General features: G+C 40.8%; 1 protein-coding gene across 3 annotated transcripts in view; it reads left to right on the top strand.

Moving 5' to 3' along the window:
• b3gat1b (beta-1,3-glucuronyltransferase 1 (glucuronosyltransferase P) b) overlaps positions 1 to 20,708 on the top strand; it is a 65,585-nt gene that overhangs the window by 39,667 nt on the left and 5,210 nt on the right. For all 3 annotated transcript variants that reach the window (XM_026181859.1, XM_026181861.1, XM_026181860.1), the window contains 4 exons: positions 10,477 to 10,619; positions 11,612 to 12,123; positions 13,161 to 13,457; positions 13,803 to 13,908. In XM_026181859.1, coding sequence (XP_026037644.1) covers positions 10,508 to 10,619; positions 11,612 to 12,123; positions 13,161 to 13,457; positions 13,803 to 13,889 — 1,008 coding nt within the window. In that variant the 5' untranslated portion in view covers positions 10,477 to 10,507 and the 3' untranslated portion in view covers positions 13,890 to 13,908. The remainder of the gene's footprint in view (positions 1 to 10,476; positions 10,620 to 11,611; positions 12,124 to 13,160; positions 13,458 to 13,802; positions 13,909 to 20,708) is intronic.

Below are 20,708 nucleotides of genomic sequence, written 5' to 3'. Positions count from 1 at the left end.
TGTAGCTTGCCATCACCAGTGTGTGAATGTGTGTATGAATGGGTGGATGACAGGTTGTGTAAAGCGCTTTGGGGTCCTTAGGGACTAGAAAAGCGCTATACAAATACAGGCCATTTACCATTCATCACTTAAATCACTTTAAGCATATTTGCACTGCACAAGACATAATGTGGATTGCACAACACTGGTCACTATATTCTTCATTTCCAGTTAATACTTGTACAGCTGCTGTTATTGTGTATATATATATATATATTTATTTATATTTCTTCATACATTCTTATATAGTTCTATACTGTGTATTGTGTATTTTGTTGTACAGTTATTTTATTTTCAACTTTAATTTATATATTTTCTTATTCTTTCCCAGTTAAATTTACCCTTCATTCTAATTTGTGTTGTACAGTTATTTCATTTTTAACCTTAATTTATATTTTATTCCTTCCTAGTTAAATTGACCCTTTTTAATTTTTCATATTTATTTCCTATCTTATTCATAGCCTTTTCCTTTTTTTTTCTTTAGGTCACGAGCAGTTGTCTAAGCATTTCACTGCATATCGTACTGTGTATGACTGTGTACATGACAAATAAAATTTGAATTTTGAATTTGAATAGCAAAGGCTGAAGCAACTCCCCATCTATCATGTCCTTCATGCATCACTTTACGTGGCTGTCGGTCACCCACCAATTCTTACTCAGAGCAGATGATGTTCCAGGCCGTCTCTTGTTGTCTCTTTCTCCAGACAGATCCTTGCCCCACATGCAGAATTAGACACAATCCAAGTACTTTAATATTCACCCATAATATTTAAGATTTAAACCCTAGCTTTGCAGAGGTCATTAGCTTAATCTCAGGAACCCATCATTAACAGCCTTACTCACAGCACTTTGCCCACTGACTGAACCTCTTGGAATTCATTTCATTCCTTTCGTTCCTGTTTCAACCTACTCTTTCCGTCCTTCAAGATCATTACATTGCGTAGTTTTTTCCTCAAATACACATCAAACCCTTTCTATCAAAATCCCCACAATAAAATCTTACCTTAGTTGCATTTCTTCTTCAAAATCTCTCACAGATTCCCCTTGCTTATTTCTCCACGTTACCTCAGCTATCACTACTCATTGAAAAACTCCAGTATCAGAAGCTCCCTTCAACTTCTCTTCATCTTTGTAATTTGACCAAATTACAAATTTCAGATCATCACCTCTACATCAATGACCTTCACTTAATCTTCAAATGTTTGCCTCACATTCTCCAAAGAAGTAAGAAGTAACCAGTCAGGGCACCCCCTGTCCATATTGTATGTCAACAGAAAGTTACTCCTGAGCCCTCTCGAGCCCATTACCAACAGCTTTAAAATGTCATCATGCTTCCCCTTCATATCCTCTGTTTACCACTAGGTATGGCCAGGTTGCTTCCTCATTCAGTTTCTCTCAAACTTCAACTTTTTTCATTGTCCCGAATTTCTCCTGATCGCTTTTCCCAACATTTTTTCTGTATGAGTACGGAGGGCTACAGGCTAGGCTAAAGCTACCACCACACCGGCTGCCTTTACCCAGCATTTTCCTCGCCAATGTCCGTTCTCTGGCAAACAAAATGGATGAGATACGGCTCTCTATCACCAACAACAGACCAGGGTTTTAATAGTTTTGCAATTTTCATTAGTTTTTATTTTTATTTAGTTTTGACTTCAGATTTTCAATTTTATATCAGTTTTAATTAGTTTTTACCAATTGTTTGCTAGTTTAGTTTAGTTTTTATTTTTTTGAAAATCCTTAGTTTCAGTTATAGTTTTAGTTGTGTTTGCAATAATTAAGTGCAACAAAATCCCAGTTTCATCATATCAGTCATGCTCTTCTGCTTATCCTTGGGTATGTTGCTATTCAAGCTACCATACCCTGCACTCTGGACAGGTCGCCTGTCTGTCGCAGGGCTAACACGCAGAGACAGACAACTCACATTCCCACCTATGGGTTCTTTAAATAAATAAATAAAGGCAGATGAACAACCATTGATACCAGGCAAATATAAAATTTATATCTTGGCCCCAATGAGACTATTAACTCTTGCAGCACCGGGTGTTCGTAATTTTGGTTCAAGTGAATTGATAAACCTTTTGAAGGCAATTGACTCACACAGTTATGTAGATATCCCAGTCCTGTTGTCTCGGGATGCATCACGCTGCCTTGCCTGGGGTTAGCTTCTGTTTTCTGGGGATGAGGTTTGAGTGCGCTCCCTTACCTTCTCAAGGTAAGCTAGGTTAGCCTTCTTGTGTGAGCTTTTCAAGTGCACTTTAAGGTTTGTGGGATTTCTTCCCCTTTAGAAATGTCCCTCATAATTTGTCTCTTTCCACTACAAGACACTTGCTTTATCCAAAACACAGTCATCCATCCATCCATTCGCTTCCGCTTATCCTTTTCAGGGTCGCGGGGGGCGCTGGAGCCTATCCCAGCTGTCATAGGGCGAAAGGCGGGGTACACCCTGGACAGGTCGCCAGTCTGTCGCAGGGCTAACACACAGGGACAGACAACCATTCACACTCACATTCACTCGCACATTCACACCTAGTGGCAATTTGGATTATCCAATTAACCTATCCCCACAAGCTGCATGTCTTTGGACGGTGGGAGGAAGCCGGAGTACGCGGAGGGAACCCACACAAACACGGGGAGAACATGCAAACTCCACACAGAAAGACCCCGGCCTGATGGTGGAATTGAACTCAGGACCTTCTTGCTGTGCGGCAACAGTGCTAACCACCGTGCCACCGTGCTGCCCCCAAAAAAGCACAGTCATATTCAAAGTAATCCCAAATTGGACTCTGGCGCTTTCTCCCAACTTTTCCTGACATGATTCTGCGCGTGGACGGAGCAGCAACACAGACGACTCGACTAACGTACTGCCACCTGCTGGCATAATGAGACACAACAAGGAAAAAAAATCTGGAAACTAAACTTCATTTTCACCCTTGACTATTGTATGACACGCACACATCTACGAAAACTAAACACATTTTTGCTATAAATTCAGTTAATTTTAGTTAGTTTTGTGAACACTCATTACAGTTTTAGTTAGTTTTCCTTTTTTTGTTTTTATTTTTATTTCCGTTAACGAAAATGTTTTTTCACTTCTAGTTTTCGTTATTTCGTTAGTTTTCGTTAACGATAATAACCTTGCAACAGACGGATTATGGACTCAAATGTCATGTTTTTCACTGAAACATGGTTGAACAAAAGCTGTCCGGACAATGCTATTGAGTTAGCAGGACGCTACACACACCAAGCCGACAGGCTAGCAGATGACTCCGGCAAGACCAGAGGTGGAGGTTTGTGCATTTATATTAACAATGCTTGGTGCATGAACTCTACTACCACTGAGAGTCACTGCTCACCTAATGCAGTGTTTTTAATGGTCAAATGCAGACCTTATTATCTCCCCAGAGAACTCACCTCTATCATACTCACTGCAGTGCATATCCCCCTGATGCTAATGCTAGGCTGGCCATGAAAGAACTTTCTGCAGCCATTAACAAACACCAGAATAAACACCCCGAGGCTGCTTTTATTGTTGCTGGCGACTTCAACCACACCAACTTAAAGACAGTCCTCCCCAGATTCCACCAACATGTCTCCTGCCACACCAGAGGAGACAAGACTTTAGACCATGTGTATTCCAACCTGGCTGGAGCCTACAAAGCAACACCCCTCCCCCACATTGGACAATCGGACCATCTCTCCCTGTTCCTCACACCTCGGTATTCACCACTCATCCAACGTGTGAAACCTGCTGTGAGGACAATTAAAGTGTGGCCAGAGGGGACAGACGCAGTGTTCCAGGACAGATTCAAAAACACAGACTGGAATACGTTCACCCACACAGACTTGGACCAGTATGCCTGATCTGTACTGGATTACATCTCCAAAACTACAGACAGTGTCACCACCCAGAAACGGATCATCATGTACTCCAACCAGAGGCCTTGGATGAACCGGGATGTTCGTCTCCTCCTAAAGGCCCGCAACACCGCCTTTAGGTCAGGAGATGCACACACCTACAGTACAGCCAGGGCTAAGCTAAAAAGGGGTATAAAAAAAGCCAAACACCATTACAAAAAGAAGGTAGAAGAACACTTCTCCAACTACAACCCCCGACGCATGTGGCAAGGACTCCAGACCATTACAGACTACAGGACCACCAAACCCTCCCCCGCATCCTCTGATGTCTCCTTCCTCAACGAGCTCAACAACTTTTATGCTCGTTTTGAGCGAAGGAATCCAACAACTACAACCAAAGCAGATGTGACGCCGGACCACCACCCACTGATTCTCTCCCCCACCGATGTAGGAGCGGTGCTGAGCAGGATTAATGTCCACAAGGCTGCAGGTCCTGATGGCATCCCCGGGCGTGTTCTCAGAGCGTGTTCTGGGGAGCTTGCAGGAGTCCTGACAGACATATTCAATCTGTCCTTGACCCACGCTGAGATACCGCCCTGCTTCAAATCCACCTCCATCGTCCCGATACCCAAAAACTCCAACCCACCAAGCCTCAACAACTACCGCCCAGTAGCACTCACCCCCATCATTACAAAGTGCTTAGAGCAGCTGGTCCTAGCACACTTCAAATCCTGTCTCCCCCCCCACCCTGGACCCCCACCAATTCACATACAGTCAGAACAGGAGCACAGAGGATCTCCATCGCACTGCACTCTGTCCTCTCACACCTGGACAACAACAACACCTGCGCCAGAATGCTGTTTATAGACTTCAGTTCAGCATTCAATACAATCCTCCCCTCACAACTCATCAGGAAACTGACAGACCTGGGCATCAGTTCCCTCATGTGCAAATGGTTACTGGACTTCCTGACCAACCGCCCCCAACATGTCCAGCTGGATAACCGCTGCTCATCTACAATCACAATGAACACCGGTGTACCACAAGGCTGTGTGATGAGCCCTTTCCTCTACTCCCTCTTCACCCATGACTGCAGACCTACCGATGGTTCCAACATCATCAAGTTTGCAGATGACACCACGGTGATTGGCCTCATCAGTGACAACGATGGGAGGAGGTGGATCATCTGGCTGAGTGGTGCGACACAAACAACCTGCTGCTCAACACAGAGAAGGCCAAGGAGCTCATCGTGGACTACAAGAGGAATGCTGACCCACATCCACCCATCTACATTAAAGGGACGGCTATGGAGCGTGTGAGCAGCTTCAAGTTCCTGGGAGTTCACATCTCATCTGGACGACCAACTGCTCTAAGCTGGTCAAGAAGGCTCACCAGTGCCTCTTCTTCCTGAGGACTCTGAGGAAGAACCACCTGTCCTCAGACATCCTGGTGAACTTCTATCGCTGCACCATCGAGAGCATCCTGACCAACTGTATAACAGTCTGGGAACTGCTCTGTCTCGGACCGGAAGGCGTTGCAGAGGGTCGTGAAAACTGCCCAGCGCATCACCGGGGCTCCACTTCCTGCCATAAATGACATCTACAGTAGGCGGTGTCTGAAAAGGGCTGGGAAAATCATCAAAGACCCCAGTCACCCATCACATGGACTCTTCACCCTCCTGCCCTCTGGGAGGCGCTACAGGAGCCTCCAGACTAAGACCACCAGGTACCGGAACAGCTTCTTCCCCACAGCTGTCAGACTCCTGAACTCTGCCACCTGACATCTGACCCATGTCAAAATAATGGAATGAACATACACACACCCACAACCACTAGCACTTTATATAGCCTCTGTAGAAATTAGCCACATATTTCACTTATCTTAACTGCACTACTGTATAATTCTGTGTAAATAATCATTCTGTACAATACGATAATTATAATTCTACAACTGTTTATAACTGTTTATAACATGCATATTTCTGTATAGCTTTATATTTCATATTTCTGTATAGTTTCATATTTATATCCTGCTCATAGCCTGCAGATAGCTTGTATACCCACTACAGCCTGTACATACTTATAGTTATAGCATATTCATAACATACATTCATACCGTGTACATTGTAACATACCCATAGTAGACCCATTTTTGTACCCTCATACCTATAACAGACCCTCCATGCATCCATCCATTCGCTTCCGCTTATCCTTTTCAGGGCCGCGGGGGGGGGGGCTGGAGCCTATCCCAGCTGTCATAGGGCGAGAGGCGGGGTACACCCTGGACAGGTCGCCAGTCTGTCGCAGGGCCAACACACAGGGACAGACAACCATTCGCACTCACATTCACTCGCACATTCAAACTTAATGGCAATTTGGATTTTCCAATTAACCTATCCCCACAAGCTGCATGTCTTTGGACGGTGGGAGGAAGCCGGAGTACCCGGAGGGAACCCACGCAAACACGGGGAGAACATGCAAACTCCACACAGAAAGACCCCGGTCTGATGGTGGAATTGAACTCAGGACCTTCTTGCTGTGCGGCAACAGTGCTAACCACCATGCCACCGTGCTGCCCTATAACAGACCCATTTCTGTAATATATCTATATACCTATATTATTGCTAATATATATTTTGTAATATATCTATATTGGCTAAAGCACTTCTGGATGGATGCAAACTGCATTTCGTTGCCTTGTACTTGTGACGGATGCAATGACAATAAAGTTGAATTCTATGCTACAGTATTCTATTCTATTCTATCTCTGCCTCATACAAGGAGATCCTTGACCACCTGACCAAGGTCATTGTAAGCCTACCAGTTATATATTCAAAACAATTTTCAAACTCTTCATAACACTCAGTTATCACTGCTTTTGGGGATGCTGGCTCTGGTCCTTACTGAGTCCTTGCCCAAACCACAGTCTCGTCCAAGATGGTCTTCATTAACATGGTAATAACTGCTATGATGGAAAGAAGGCTTAAGTCAGCTCACTTTTAAACTATACAAATATATATATATCTATATATATCTATATATATCTATATCTATATATATATATCTCCTCTGGTAGAGGACCCGAGCTTGAAGGATAAACCGCTCGCAGGGGCGTGCTGGGTGTTTATATATATATATATAAATATAAATATATATATATATATATATATATATATATATATATATATATATATATATATATATATATATATATATATATATATATATATATATATATTGATATATATATTGATATATATTGATGTAATAATGTGTAATGGGTATATACATATTCATTGTGAATTCATGACAACTACTGTCTGTCTGTGCCCACTGTGTTGAGAAGCACGGTAGCCCTCTTCAAATCATTAGCTTAATTGCTATAATAGTACACCAGTACATCTTCAGCTGTGATAAAATAGGAAGCTTAGAGCAGTCTCTGACCTATATTCGGCCTGCTCCAGCAGACTGTGACTATTTATTAACAAAATTCCTCTTTCCTTGAAGTTTGTGCCTTGCAGCTACAGCATGACAGTGTTAAATTGAGGGCCACCGTGTTCTATGCAACATACACTTCAAAATGTAATCCACCTCTAGCAAAGGGCCATTATATCTACAGACTCAAAAACCAGCTCATCCGCTCATGTTAAAGAGAATCTGCTACTACTTTTGAAAGAAGGGAATGTTTGAAAAGCACTTCAAACCCAATTATACAGGGAGTGCAGAATTATTAGGCAAGTTGTATTTTTGAGGAATAATTTTATTATTGAACAACAACCATGTTTTCAATGAACCCAAAAAACTCATTAATATCAAAGCTGAATGTTTTTGGAAGTAGTTTTTAGTTTGTTTTTAGTTTTAGCTATTTTAGGGGGATATCTGTGTGTGCAGGTGACTATTACTGTGCATAATTATTAGGCAACTTAACAAAAAACAAATATATACCTATTTCAATGATTTATTTTTACCAGTGAAACCAATATAATCAGAATCAGAATCAGAATACTTTATTGATCCCTGGGGGAAATTATTTTTTGTTAGAGTGCTCCATTATAAACCAACATAAACCAACATTAAGACAAGACAGACAATACGCTAACTAAGAATAGTATAATATATACATATATATACATACATACATAAGTCACTCATAAATAAATAGCTGGAAAAGAAACGTGTAGTTGTAGCAATAACCAGTGTGTTAAGTGGATGCGTTGTACAGGGAGATGGCCACAGGCAGGAAAGATTTCCTGTGTCGTTCAGTGGTGCTTTTCGGTAATCTCAGTCTCTCACTGAACGTGCTCCTGTGACTGACCAGCATGTCATGGAGTGGGTGGGAGGTGTTATCCAACATTGTCTTTATCTTGGACAGCATCCGCCTCTCCGACACCACCTTGAGGGAGTCCAGCTCCATCCCCACAACATTACTGGCCTTACGGATTAGTTTATTAACATCTCCACATTCACAAATATACATTTCTGACATTCAAAAACAAAACAAAAACAAATCAGCGACCAATATAGCCACCTTTCTTTGCAAGGACACTCAAAAGCCTGCCATCCATGGATTCTGTCAGTGTTTTGATCTGTTCACCATCAACATTGCGTGCAGCAGCAACCACAGCCTCCCAGACACTGTTCAGAGAGGTGTACTGTTTTCCCTCCTTGTAAATCTCACATTTGATGATGGACCACAGGTTCTCAATGGGGTTCAGATCAGGTGAACAAGGTGGCCATGTCATTAGTTTTTCTTCTTTTATACCCTTTCTTGCCAGCCATGCTGTGGAGTACTTGGACGCGTGTGATGGAGCATTGTCCTGCATGAAAATCATGTTTTTCTTGAAGGATGCAGACTTCTTCCTGTACCACTGCTTGAAGAAGGTGTCTTCCAGAAACTGGCAGTAGGACTGGGAGTTGAGCTTGACTCCATCCTCAACCCGAAAAGGCCCCACAAGCTCATCTTTGATGATACCAACCCAAACCAGTACTCCACCTCCACCTTGCTGGCGTCTGAGTCGGACTGGAGCTCTCTGCCCTTTACCAATCCAGCCACGGGCCCATCCATCTGGCCCATCAAGACTCACTCTCATTTCATCAGTCCATAAAACCTTAGAAAAACCAGTCTTGAGATATTTCTTGGCCCAGTCTTGACGTTTCAGCTTGTGTGTCTTGTTCAGTGGTGGTCGTCTTTCAGCCTTTCTTACCTTGGCCATGTCTCTGAGTATTGCACACCTTGTGCTTTTGGGCACTCCAGTGATGTTGCAGCTCTGAAATATGGCCAAACTGGTGGCAAGTGGCATCTTGGCAGCTGCACACTTGACTTTTCTCAGTTCATGGGCAGTTATTTTGCGCCTTGGTTTTTCCACACGCTTCTTGCGACCCTGTTGACTATTTTGAATGAAACGCTTGATTGTTCGATGATCACGCTTCAGAAGCTTTCCAATTTTGAGACTGCTGCATCCCTCTGCAAGATATCTCACTATTTTTGACTTTTCTGAGCCTGTCAAGTCCTTCTTTTGACCCATTTTGCCAAAGGAAAGGAAGTTGCCTAATAATTATGCACACCTGATATAGGGTGTTGATGTCATTAGACCACACCCCTTCTCATTACAGAGATGCACATCACCTAATATGCTTAATTGGTAGTAGGCTTTCGAGCCTATACAGCTTGGAGTAAGACAACATGCATGAAGAAGATGATGTGGACAAAATACTCATTTGCCTAATAATTCTGCACTTCCTGTATACCTTAGAATACAAATTGAAATGACTTACATATTGGCGTGGTCCTGGGTCCTTGACCCAGAATTCAGAGTTTTGGACTGTTCATGTTTAGCTAGTATTGTGTGTTAGTATTACTTAGCATTACTACATTAAGACTTAGTTATTACAAGTAGTTGAGTTTTTTTTTTGGAATTCTCTTTATTATTGTAAAGTTTCTGTGTTTAGTTTCTTGTTCTTGCTACCTTTGTTATCTGGTTTTCTTTTAGACTTTACTATTGTTTATACTTTGATCTTTAAAATTTGAGTTTATTTTCCCCAATATCTTTTTTATGTGTTGTTTAGTTACTTCATGTTTTATTTTGGTAATTATTTGTTTCCTGTGTCTCGTATTTCGTCTTACTTCCCTTGTCTTGTCATGATTAGTTTCAGCTGTTATTGTTTTCCAGGTGTTTCCACTAACAATAATTTGTCCTCATTGTGTTGATGTATATCTAGCCCAATTTTCTTTTGTTCTTTATCTGAGTGTCTGTTAACCAATCTTCAGTTTCCTGCATGTGTATTGTGTGTCTGTTTGAGATTTTGGATTTATTTATGGACTTTGGCATTCCAGCTAATAGAAGGCTGTTTTTTAGTTTATTCGTATGTGTCTGTGACTTCTGTTTGGGTCCCACCTGCCCACCTTTGACGTAAAATTAGTTTATGTCATAATGAATGCCTCAGTTTATTCAATGTATTAAATATAGGAAACAAAATAAAGACCTTTTAATTGGTTCAGTGAGATGCAAGTATGATCTCAGACAATTCACAGCTTTCTAGTTCTTATAACTGTGCACCCATCATGTGTTACACACCCTTGCAGGTAGGAACATGATTCAGGTCTGACCCTGGAGATGCCGAAGAGACGAGACATCGTTGCCATTATATTGATCGTGTTGCCTTGGACACTACTCATCACTGTTTGGCACCAGAGCACCCTCACTCCTCTGCTTACCACTCGAAAGGGTAAAAAAAAAATGTGTGTTGAAAAAACTTAAGTTCAGACAGTCAAAAAAGACTGAAATTTACATCTGCAGCAAATTAAACTTTGTGGCATAGTGTAGCTTAGTGTAGTATAGTATGTCAAAGGCAGCAAGACCCAGTATATAGCAGAGAAAGAGATATCAACACTGAATAAGTCAGATACAGATTTAAAGGAACAGCTGGTCTAGAGGCAGGTTACAAAGTAGCTTGCAGTTGTACAACAACTGTGAGCAGGTTATAGAACCTTAAAGCATGCATTTTATATTAGATTTGCTCATTGGAAAATCTTATATACAAGTGTTAACTGATTTGGCCTGAGCTGTGACTGCCTTTGTGGCTTACATTTTGAGTGGAATGCATTTCTCCTAGATTCTATATGTGACATATAAATATGTTTGTTATCAACATGCCGTTATTTTTGCTATTTTGTCATTTCTTACTCGTTTTACTCAAAATACCAAGAAACTGGAGAGCTACTGAAAGTGATTAAAATGTGCAAGGGTCTCTTCTCACCCAATGCATGCTCTGTTCCTAAATGTAATCATGTTTTTTTTAACAAATAGAGTATGGAAAACAAAAGTCTGTTGGAGGAAGGTCTTCCGCCTCCTAATGCAGTCTTTGTCTTTTGGAGAGAAAATACATTTTAAATGTTATTGTGAATGTATTTCACTTATACAGGAATGCATTTGTTAGGAGACCAGGTTGGATATAGTGCATATTTTTTATATTGTCGTCAAAGTTGTACGCAGGAAAGTAAGTTACTTCTAGTGTGTACCTCAGCAAGTGTTGAAAATATTACATCTCTTTATTGATGCAGCTTAGCATCTGATCAAAGAGTATTAACATTGTCTCACATAGTAAAATTAATTATCAAGAAATAAATCTTACTGTACAGAAATATACTGTAGCATGAATGCCAATCCATATTTGTGAGCACACAGAAGCTCATTGTAATGTGTTTTCTTACTGACTAGATGACAGGACTGATGGTCACTCCAACTCCAGAAACACCTTTGCTTTTAAGGAGTCATGCTCGCTTCAGAACCGGGACATTGTGGAGGTGGTACGCACGGAATATATATACAGCCGCCCTCCACCCTGGTCGGATATATTGCCCACTATCCACATCATCACTCCCACTTACAGCCGCCCGGTGCAGAAAGCAGAGCTGACACGGCTGGCCAACACTTTGCTTCATGTGGTCAACTTGCATTGGATCCTGGTAGAAGACTCCCAGAGGCGGACCAGTCTGGTTAGTCATCTTCTCCACAACACAGGGCTCAACTACACCCACCTCAATGTGGAGACACCTAGGAACTATAAGGTACGCGGGGACACCAGGGACCCCCGAATACCACGTGGTACCATACAGAGGAACCTAGCTCTCCGGTGGTTACGGGAGACCTTCAGCGTAAATAACAGCCAGCCTGGGGTTGTCTACTTTGCAGATGATGACAACACATATAGCTTGGAGCTGTTTGAGGAGGTGAGGAAATTTAATTTGGCTTTCTTAATCTACGACTTCATGAAACACTTTTCCAGTGAGTTTATGGTTTTAGTTGCTAGTTACAAGTCTTATTTTTATATATATATATATATATATATATATATATATATATATATATATGTGTGTGTGTGTGTGTGTGTGTGTGTGTGTGTGTGTGTGTTACACCTCACATAGGCATAGGTAACCTCCAGTAGCTAAGGAAAAAATGTGTATATCTCAAGTAATTGATGAAGGCTTGCAGAAGGTTACTGGCTTCTGTTATGTGAAAATGATTGCATAGAGGTTTCTGCACAACAAACAGGAGAAGTAAACGTTCTCAATGTTTTGTGTTGCTACACACTTCACTGCTGCGTAGCTAGTGAAAGTACCTGCAAACAAGCTAGCATTTTTCATGTTACTACAAGCAAATGTAATAATATGTTAATAATAAGCAATAACAAAGAGACTTTCAGTACAGCTTTATACTCTTCTTTATAACCAGTTTCACACTAGCAACTGCCAGAAACCGCACCCTAACCGTTTGCAGAATAAACACTTTTACTTTGGCAACCAGTGACTAGCAGCAGGTCAGTGACTGTCTCCAGCCCTGCGTTTTTGGGAGCTTTAGCAAACAGTTTCTTTCAGCAACTACTAACAGCTGGTCAGGGGAGTGCACATTTTTCCCTAGTGACTGGTGATTGCCAGATGGTTGCCGACAGGTCTGTGCGACTTGCTTTAAAACTCTTATATTTTCTAAATGATGATTCCATTAGAGTCAAAAAGCAACTAGAGGACAGTAGGCGTGTGCATTAGCACGTCATTGACAAGCACCATCCCGTGCTCATTGCAGTGTCCTCAGCTCTAACTTTTTAAGTCCCTTTTCTAAACACCAAGTTTGTGATGCAGATTTCACAAACTGACATCACACTACGTCCATTTTTTACCATCTGTGATCTTTAGCTAAATGTAATCTTTTGTATGGGTTTTTAAATGACTTGCATAAGTGGTTTATTTCTGTGTCTGTTTTCAACTAACAGATGCGTTCCACTAAAAAGGTGTCGGTGTGGCCCGTGGCTTTTGTGGGTGGCCTGCGTTATGAGTCACCCAAAGTAAACACCTTGGGGAAGGTGTTTGGCTGGAAAACTGTATTTGACCCGCACCGGCCCTTTGCTATTGACATGGCTGGGTTTGCGGTGAACCTGCAGCTCATTCTGTCCAAACCTCAGGCTTATTTCAAGCTGCGTGGGGTAAAGGGAGGATATCAGGAGAGCAGCTTATTAAAAGAGCTGGTCACTCTCAGTGACTTGGAGCCTAAAGCTGCTAACTGTACTAAGGTAAGAAGAGGAGGCTTTCTATATGTTTAAAATGTCATGCAATGCCAGTGAAATGACAATGAAACAAGCTGCATCTGGAAATGCTGGTAGAATAAGAAGACGAGTCTTAGGATCTTGTGTTGTCAGAAGAATTTGTTCTTAAAGTCATTAAACTGTCAGCTTAGCGCCAACCCTTTAAGCTCAGAGGCTCATTTTAAATATGTTATGTTCTGCGTCTGGATATTGTGTAGCAGATATGAGGCAGCCTATTACCAGCAAACAGCATTTCTAGCCAAAATGTCTGTATTAGTATCTCATCATATTGAGTATTTTTTTGCTCGTCCATGCCTTTCTCCTTACCTCTAGGTATTAGTATGGCACACAAGGACAGAGAAGCCTGTGCTGGTAAATGAGGGCAAGAAAGGATTTACAGACTCTAACGTAGAGATATGACATCCTTCACGTGACACAGGTAATAACGGAGATTTAGAAATGCAAATTACTGCATTTCAACACAGTGATTACTTTGGGTGTGCGGGAATGGAAAAGCAACTTCAAACCCAAAGAATATGGGCACCCAGAATACACACCTAATTTGAAATGAATGTCTGACCTTTGTATGTAATACATTTTCAAAGCAATTCATTTTGTCTTAGTGGACCATCAGTGCATAGACCTGAAGAAATAGTTCACCGGGGTTTTTAGTCATAGTTGCCACTATAAGACTTTAATGATAACTGAACAGATGGCTAATACGGCTATCAGACTGGCCGCTCCCTGATTTCCAAAGGGGCTGCCGCATTGGATGTCTGCCCAAGTATCTCGGCGTGGGTCTGGCACAAGAAGCTTGTGACCCCCTGAGGTTGGGTTTGTGACTATGCGGCAATTGCTCATTGTTAACCAGCTAACATTTACATGCCATTTCAGCCAGATTAACATTTATGATAACGTATCTGTATCTCATTGTTCTTCTAACAGAAGCTGTACTGACCCCCAGAATTCTTCAAACTGTTGTTCAATGTTGTTAACGTCACCAAGTTTAGTTGCTAGAGAGGAGAGGAGCTGCGTGTCTGCCTGTCTGCAGCGTGCTGTGTGAAGTTATGTCAAATAGAAACGGCAAAGATTGCACTGTTGTTATTGATACTATTGCAAATGAGCATCTACATTTTTAGTATCTATTGGTATCTGAGAATTTTTTTTTATGACAGCCATAATAGAAACCCTGTTTCTAGGTCAAGTATCTACTTTGTTGGATGAGGCTTTTCTCTTAGCTCTGCTGTATTTTAATAAATTCAAGCCTCCAAATAATATTCTGCCCCTCCAGATTGTTATCAGTGCCAAAACAGAAATGTCACAGGAAGTCAAATTTTGCCTTAAATTTTCAATAAATTTGGTTTTCTAGAATTTTTGCAGCTATTGAGACAAATGTGTGATACATATCCATAGTTAAACAGAAGTAGTGACCTGGATGAGCTCGCTTCTCTTATATTTTCCCACGCGTGGAATCACAGATATTACAGGTTGTTTCAAATGTTTTTTAGAAGCTTTTTTAGAAGTTTTTTTATTGAAATGAAAAACATTAAAAAAAATAATATTTAAACAATATAAATAAAAACACAATTTAAATATTTACTAATATTTTTCAAAACCTCTCAGTTTAAATATTTGATATGTTTTCTGAGTTCTATTGTGAATAAAATATAGGTTTATGACATGCAAATCAATAGATTCTGCTTTTATTCACATATTAACCTGTAATATAGTATAGTTTGTTCTTTGTTCATATTTTGCTTATAGAACTCTTTTGAGTTGTAAAAACTATTCCCACAGAAATATTTTGAAAGGCTGTTTCTCCACATTTCTCTTAAAGCTTTCACACTACTGTTGATCACTGAAGTTGCCTTGATTATTGTCATGTTGACCTTGGTTCTAATGTGGGTTTATAACTTTTGGGACATTGGGCACCATAATTATTTTGACAATATACCCTCCAACATGGTGTCATAGTTCATTCCATGGGGCTTTGCATGTCTTACACTATTTTTCTCAAACAAGTCAGACAACATATATTGAACACAGGCAGCTGACTGTTTTCTGCTGTCTACAGCATGTAAAAAATCATACTTTTCTTCCATACAGAAGAAAAGTATGATGTGAATATGTGAGTGGAGTGTCAGAAACGAAACGAGGGACAGTGTCAGCATATGTAACAAAACCACTTTTCATTTACCAAACCCAGGTTACTGAGCTGAGAGGAAACGTATGGTCTAGACCAGGGGTATTAAACTAAAATTTGAGGAGGTCCAGTTGGAGAAAATCTTCTCAAGCAGAGGTCCGGGACATCATAATGTCTAACTTACGTTATGATTGTGATAGAGAAGCAACCTTTTTTTTATTTTTTTTATTTATATCTGAACGTATGAACAATAGACTGTCAAATCAATGAAAATACAAGTTAAAACATTTCAACAAAATTTATTGTTAACACTGAAACACACAGTAGGCCTACATTAGAAATAGGGCTGCTGTTTAAAATGAATTAGAGAAAATAAATAAAATGGCTAAATTGTGCATCTTAAAACAAAGTCCTTAATTTCAGAAAAAAAAAGTTTCCCTTTTTCTTTACATTTTACATCTCGACTAAACAGTCTCAATACATTTTCAACAGATAACCTCAAAACATTTTAACAATTTTACAGTTTCTCTTTCTTTCCCCCTTATATTCCACGTCCCAACTTTCTGTTGTTCAGTGAGAGAACTGAGCTTTAGTTCGCTCTACTAGGATTTTAAATCTGGGCTGGAATGGTGTCAGGGCCATTCTCATACACATGTGTAGGTGCTCATTGGTGATCCTGGAACGATATTTAGTTTTTATTATGTTCATTGTGGAGAAAGCTGCCTCACAGCTGTATGTGGAGCCAAACATGGTCAAGATGTACAGGGCTACTTTCCTCAGATTTGGGAAAGCTGTCTCAGAGACCAATTGGGGCCAGAAAGTGGCAGGTTCAGTTCTTCCAAACTGCTCTTTCAGGGCCACATCTGCTTGGAGATCAATTAGTTGCATTTGAAGAGGCCCAGCATTTGCCCACTTGAAGTGCTGTGTGACTTCCTTTGAGAACCCTCTGACATCAGTGATGGCAAATGGGTTCTTTATGAACATGGTGAGCTGCTGTCCAAAGCTGAAGCTATCAAAACGTTTGCTGAAGTTTTCAATCAGCTTATCAACAAAGTCAACAAAAGAGGACACATCTCTCTGTCCCTGAACCTGTTCCTTCACTGTTGGGAAGTGTGCATAGTCTCCTTGCAGGTCTTCTTTGAACACTTCAAGTTTCCTCTGAAAGCAGCGGACAGCTGTCATCAGTTCACAAATTGAATTGTCCTGGCCCTGCAGCTTCAAATTCAGTTCATTCAGGTGTGAAGTGATATCAACCAAAAAGGCCACAATATCCATGTTTTTCCCATCATTTAAAAAGAGAGAAAAGTTTGTTGCTTTTTGACTTTCCAGCTCTTCCAAGAAAGCTGCTACTTCACTTCTGATGGACCAAAATCGCTCCAATGCCCTGCCTTTGCTAAGCCATCTCACATTGTTGTGAAGCAGAAGATCATCAGCGTGTGCATCAACTTCTCTGAGAAATTCCCTGAGCATGTAATGCTGACAAGAAGAAGATGCCCTGAGAAAATTAATCATTTTCATCATTGTTTTCATCACCTCAGCATACTCGTCTGACAGGGTGGAGCATAACACTGACTGATGAATAATGCAATGATAAGAGATTAGCTCGGGATTGTCCTCTTTCATTCTTGCTACAGCTCCTTTCTCTCTCCCCATCATAGCAGGGGCTCCATCTGTGGTTATTGAAACCACTTGGTTTGGCTCTATTCCTCGCTTTGTTAACATTTCCTTAATGGCCAGGTAAATATCCTCTCCTCTTGTAGTGCTGTGAAGGGAAGTTACACCTAGCAGGTCTTCACAGAACTCTTTCTTATCATTGTTGAAGAACCTTACATAAACTAACAGCTGAGCATTGTCAGACACATCAGTGGACTCATCTACAGCCAAGCCTACACATGGTGTCTTATGAATAGCTTCTTCCAGCTGGGATAGCACATCCTGAGCTAATAATTCACTTCTCTTTGTGGCTGTTGATGCTGACATAGGTATTTGCTTTATTTTGTCATGAAGCTCTTCTTTTTGTTTACCCTCAAGTAATGTTTCTGCTACTGCACTCATGCACTCTTTGACAACACCTGCAAAGGGCTTTTTGTGTTGACCTAAAATCCAAGCAACTCTGAGGGAACATTCATGAGCACGTTGTTGGGCGGTGAAAGAACTGGTTAAGATCCTTGTGGACTGATCATATTGGGCTCTGAGACTGCTAATTTTCTGGGACCTGAGTTCAGACTTGGGTGGGTATGATTGTTCAAAAGCTTTGTCTCATAGTGGCGTTTGACATTGCCACTTTTAATCAGTGCCACGGTTTCTGAACATATGAGACACACTGGTTTGCTGCTTGCGGCCGGAAGAATGAACATATATGCGTCAGTCCATTCAGTCTTGAAAGTTCTATTTTCGGTGTCTACTTTTCTCTTTTTTGAAAGCGCCATAGTTGTTTTACCTCTTGTGACTCCCGCTCACGTCTTGTCTCACTGTATCGTTAATCGTCTCGCTTGTCATTCACCTCTCACCATGTCTTTCCTCTGTCTGTCTGTGTCTGCACTCAGCGTTGCGATCGCCTTGAATGCGCAGATGTGATTGGCTAAGTAGTGTCACGTGGGTGGCGTAACTCGCACACAATTGTTGTATGTTCCCTGGTCTAATACAGCATGTTCCCTGGTCTAATACAATGTAAGGTTACTGCTTAAAATTGAATCGCCCCGTCAAAATTAAATATAATTTAATATTTTGTTAACTATAGGTCCGGGTCCATATAGGATGGCGACTGGGTCCGGACTCGGACCCCGGTCCGCCTGTTAGTGACCCCTGGTCTAGACTTTTGTATGAGTGTTGTTCAGTTTGTATTTCTGACTGGGTAGACTTTCAGTAAACAAACGTCAGATGAAAATTGTTGTCACAACAAAGTCCCTGAAGCCATTTCTGAGCTCTCTAAGGCTACGTCCACACGTACCCGGGTATTTTTGAAAACGCCGATTTTTCTATGCGTTTGCGCCTTTCATGCAAACGTAAACGGCGTTTTCAGTCACTGAAAACTGAGATTTTTTAAAAACTCCGGCCAGGGTGGATATTTTTGAAAACTCCGTTTTTGCATTTACGTGTGGACGAGAAAAACGCAGAAAACGCAGCGTCAAAGGTGTGCGCCTTTTTTGACGTCACACAGTGCGCCACGTTATTGTTTCGGTGAAATGAATTTCTACAATACTGTTAATTCTACTCTCTGCAGTGTTTAAATGCTTACATATACCCACAGTTACTGTCCCTCCACACATACGACTCGGTTCTGCTTCTATGCCCCAGCTTTGTTTACTATTTCCCACCGAGGCTTCTAGACTTCTGATTGGCCAACATTTCTACAGGTTAGGAATATATCGCCACCTGTTGCTTTGGCATGTTCCTAGCACCGTTTTCCTTCATTTCTGCGTTTACGTGTGGACGGGATTATTTTTTAAAACGAAAACGGAAAATCTCCGTTTTCAAAAATACCCGTGTACGTGTGGACGTAGCCTAAAATGGATAACCATTGACTTTAGCATAATATGAAATAATGTGTATTTACTGTTGGAAATGTGGATCTAATCTGAAAGTTATCCATATTTTTATTTTTATAGTTTTCCTTTTGAGTTTAGATGCATGGCCGATTCTCTGATGTATATCTGTTTCTACCTGTGCTGATGCTAGCATAGCTAAAGCTAGCCAAGCAGAAGTAAAATGTGAAGCAAGACAGAAGGATATACTCACACACACCAACGAGCACAGCAGATGTAACAAAAATATGTTGACATCAAATAGTATGTTGTTTGAAATCTATATGAAAAAATTACATATCTAGTTTTTCAAACATTATTTTCTTTTTCTTTTTCACAATGTTATCCAATTGTTCTAATTAGTGTGTGATTAGCCTTAGTGCCCTAGAAATCATTTTTATATACAACTAAAAAGGACTCGCAAATATGTTTGAGGATAATACCTCAACTTTATGATGAATTGCTAAGTCCTAAATTTGATGCCAGTGGTTGGTTTTAAAAAAGCCCCAACAATCTAAAGATCCATATGAGCAACACTTGGCAATAGTAGGGAGGAAAAACTCCCTTTTAATGGGAAGAAACCTCCAGCAGAACCAGGCTCAGGGAGGGGCGCCATCAGTGATTTGTTCACTGACAATTTTTTTTCCTGCACCCAATTCTGGGTGCAAAACGTAATTTTTTTAACCACTGTAAACTAGAGATGGACCGATCCGATATTACGTATCGGTATCGGTCCGATACTGACCTAAATTACTGGATCGGATATCGGAGAAAAATAAAAAATGTAATCCGATCCATTAAATATCACGAAAGCACCTCACAAAACTTGCCACACGCCGTAACTCACCTCAGAACGTTAGCACGTCGGAGCAGTATGCATCACGTGATAGAGCGGCTGTGGCATGCGGGACCTGTCGGTGGTCTGGATAGCATTTGGAGCTTCGCTAGCAACCCGGCATTTCATCTCCGACAAAGTTATCCCGGGAGAAGTAAAGCAAGTGTGTAAGTCCATCTCTGAATGTTTGTAAAGCATTCCTGCGTTAAGCTTAACAAACGATATATGGAGCGACTGCCTCTTCTTGCTGCTACTTCAATCATGAAACTGCTTAACGATCAGCTGATCGGCTTTTCTGTCGCGAGTCCGTGTCTCTAGTTTGCTTTTGGCCCACTTTGCACCAGAAAGAGGAAACCAGCAGATAAACAACAGCAGCACGTTTAAGCTTGATAAGCTGTTGTTAGAATTTATTTAATATTACTTTCTACTAGAGATGGCACGATACCACTTTTTTATGTCCGATACCGATATCATAAATTTGGATATCTGCCGATACCGATATGAATCCGATATAGTGTTTTTTAATCAACAAAACTGTTTTTTTTAAATATCTTGCTGCATTTTGTATAAGTTCATACTCAAGTTTAAAACAACAACTACACTAAAGCTATTCTGTTATACCTGTATGCAAAAAAAAATATTTCATAGTTCAGCAATACTGATCAATCTAATAAACTTAAACCTACACCATCCTCCCTATTCTGGTATTTTAAAGAGTACTTAGCATAAATATTAAG

Source organism: Astatotilapia calliptera, chromosome 10 (genome assembly GCF_900246225.1).
Source record: "Astatotilapia calliptera chromosome 10, fAstCal1.2, whole genome shotgun sequence".
NCBI lineage: Eukaryota > Metazoa > Chordata > Actinopteri > Cichliformes > Cichlidae > Astatotilapia > Astatotilapia calliptera.
Note: the sequence above shows the minus strand (reverse complement) of the source record. Positions and strands in the feature narration are given on the sequence as shown.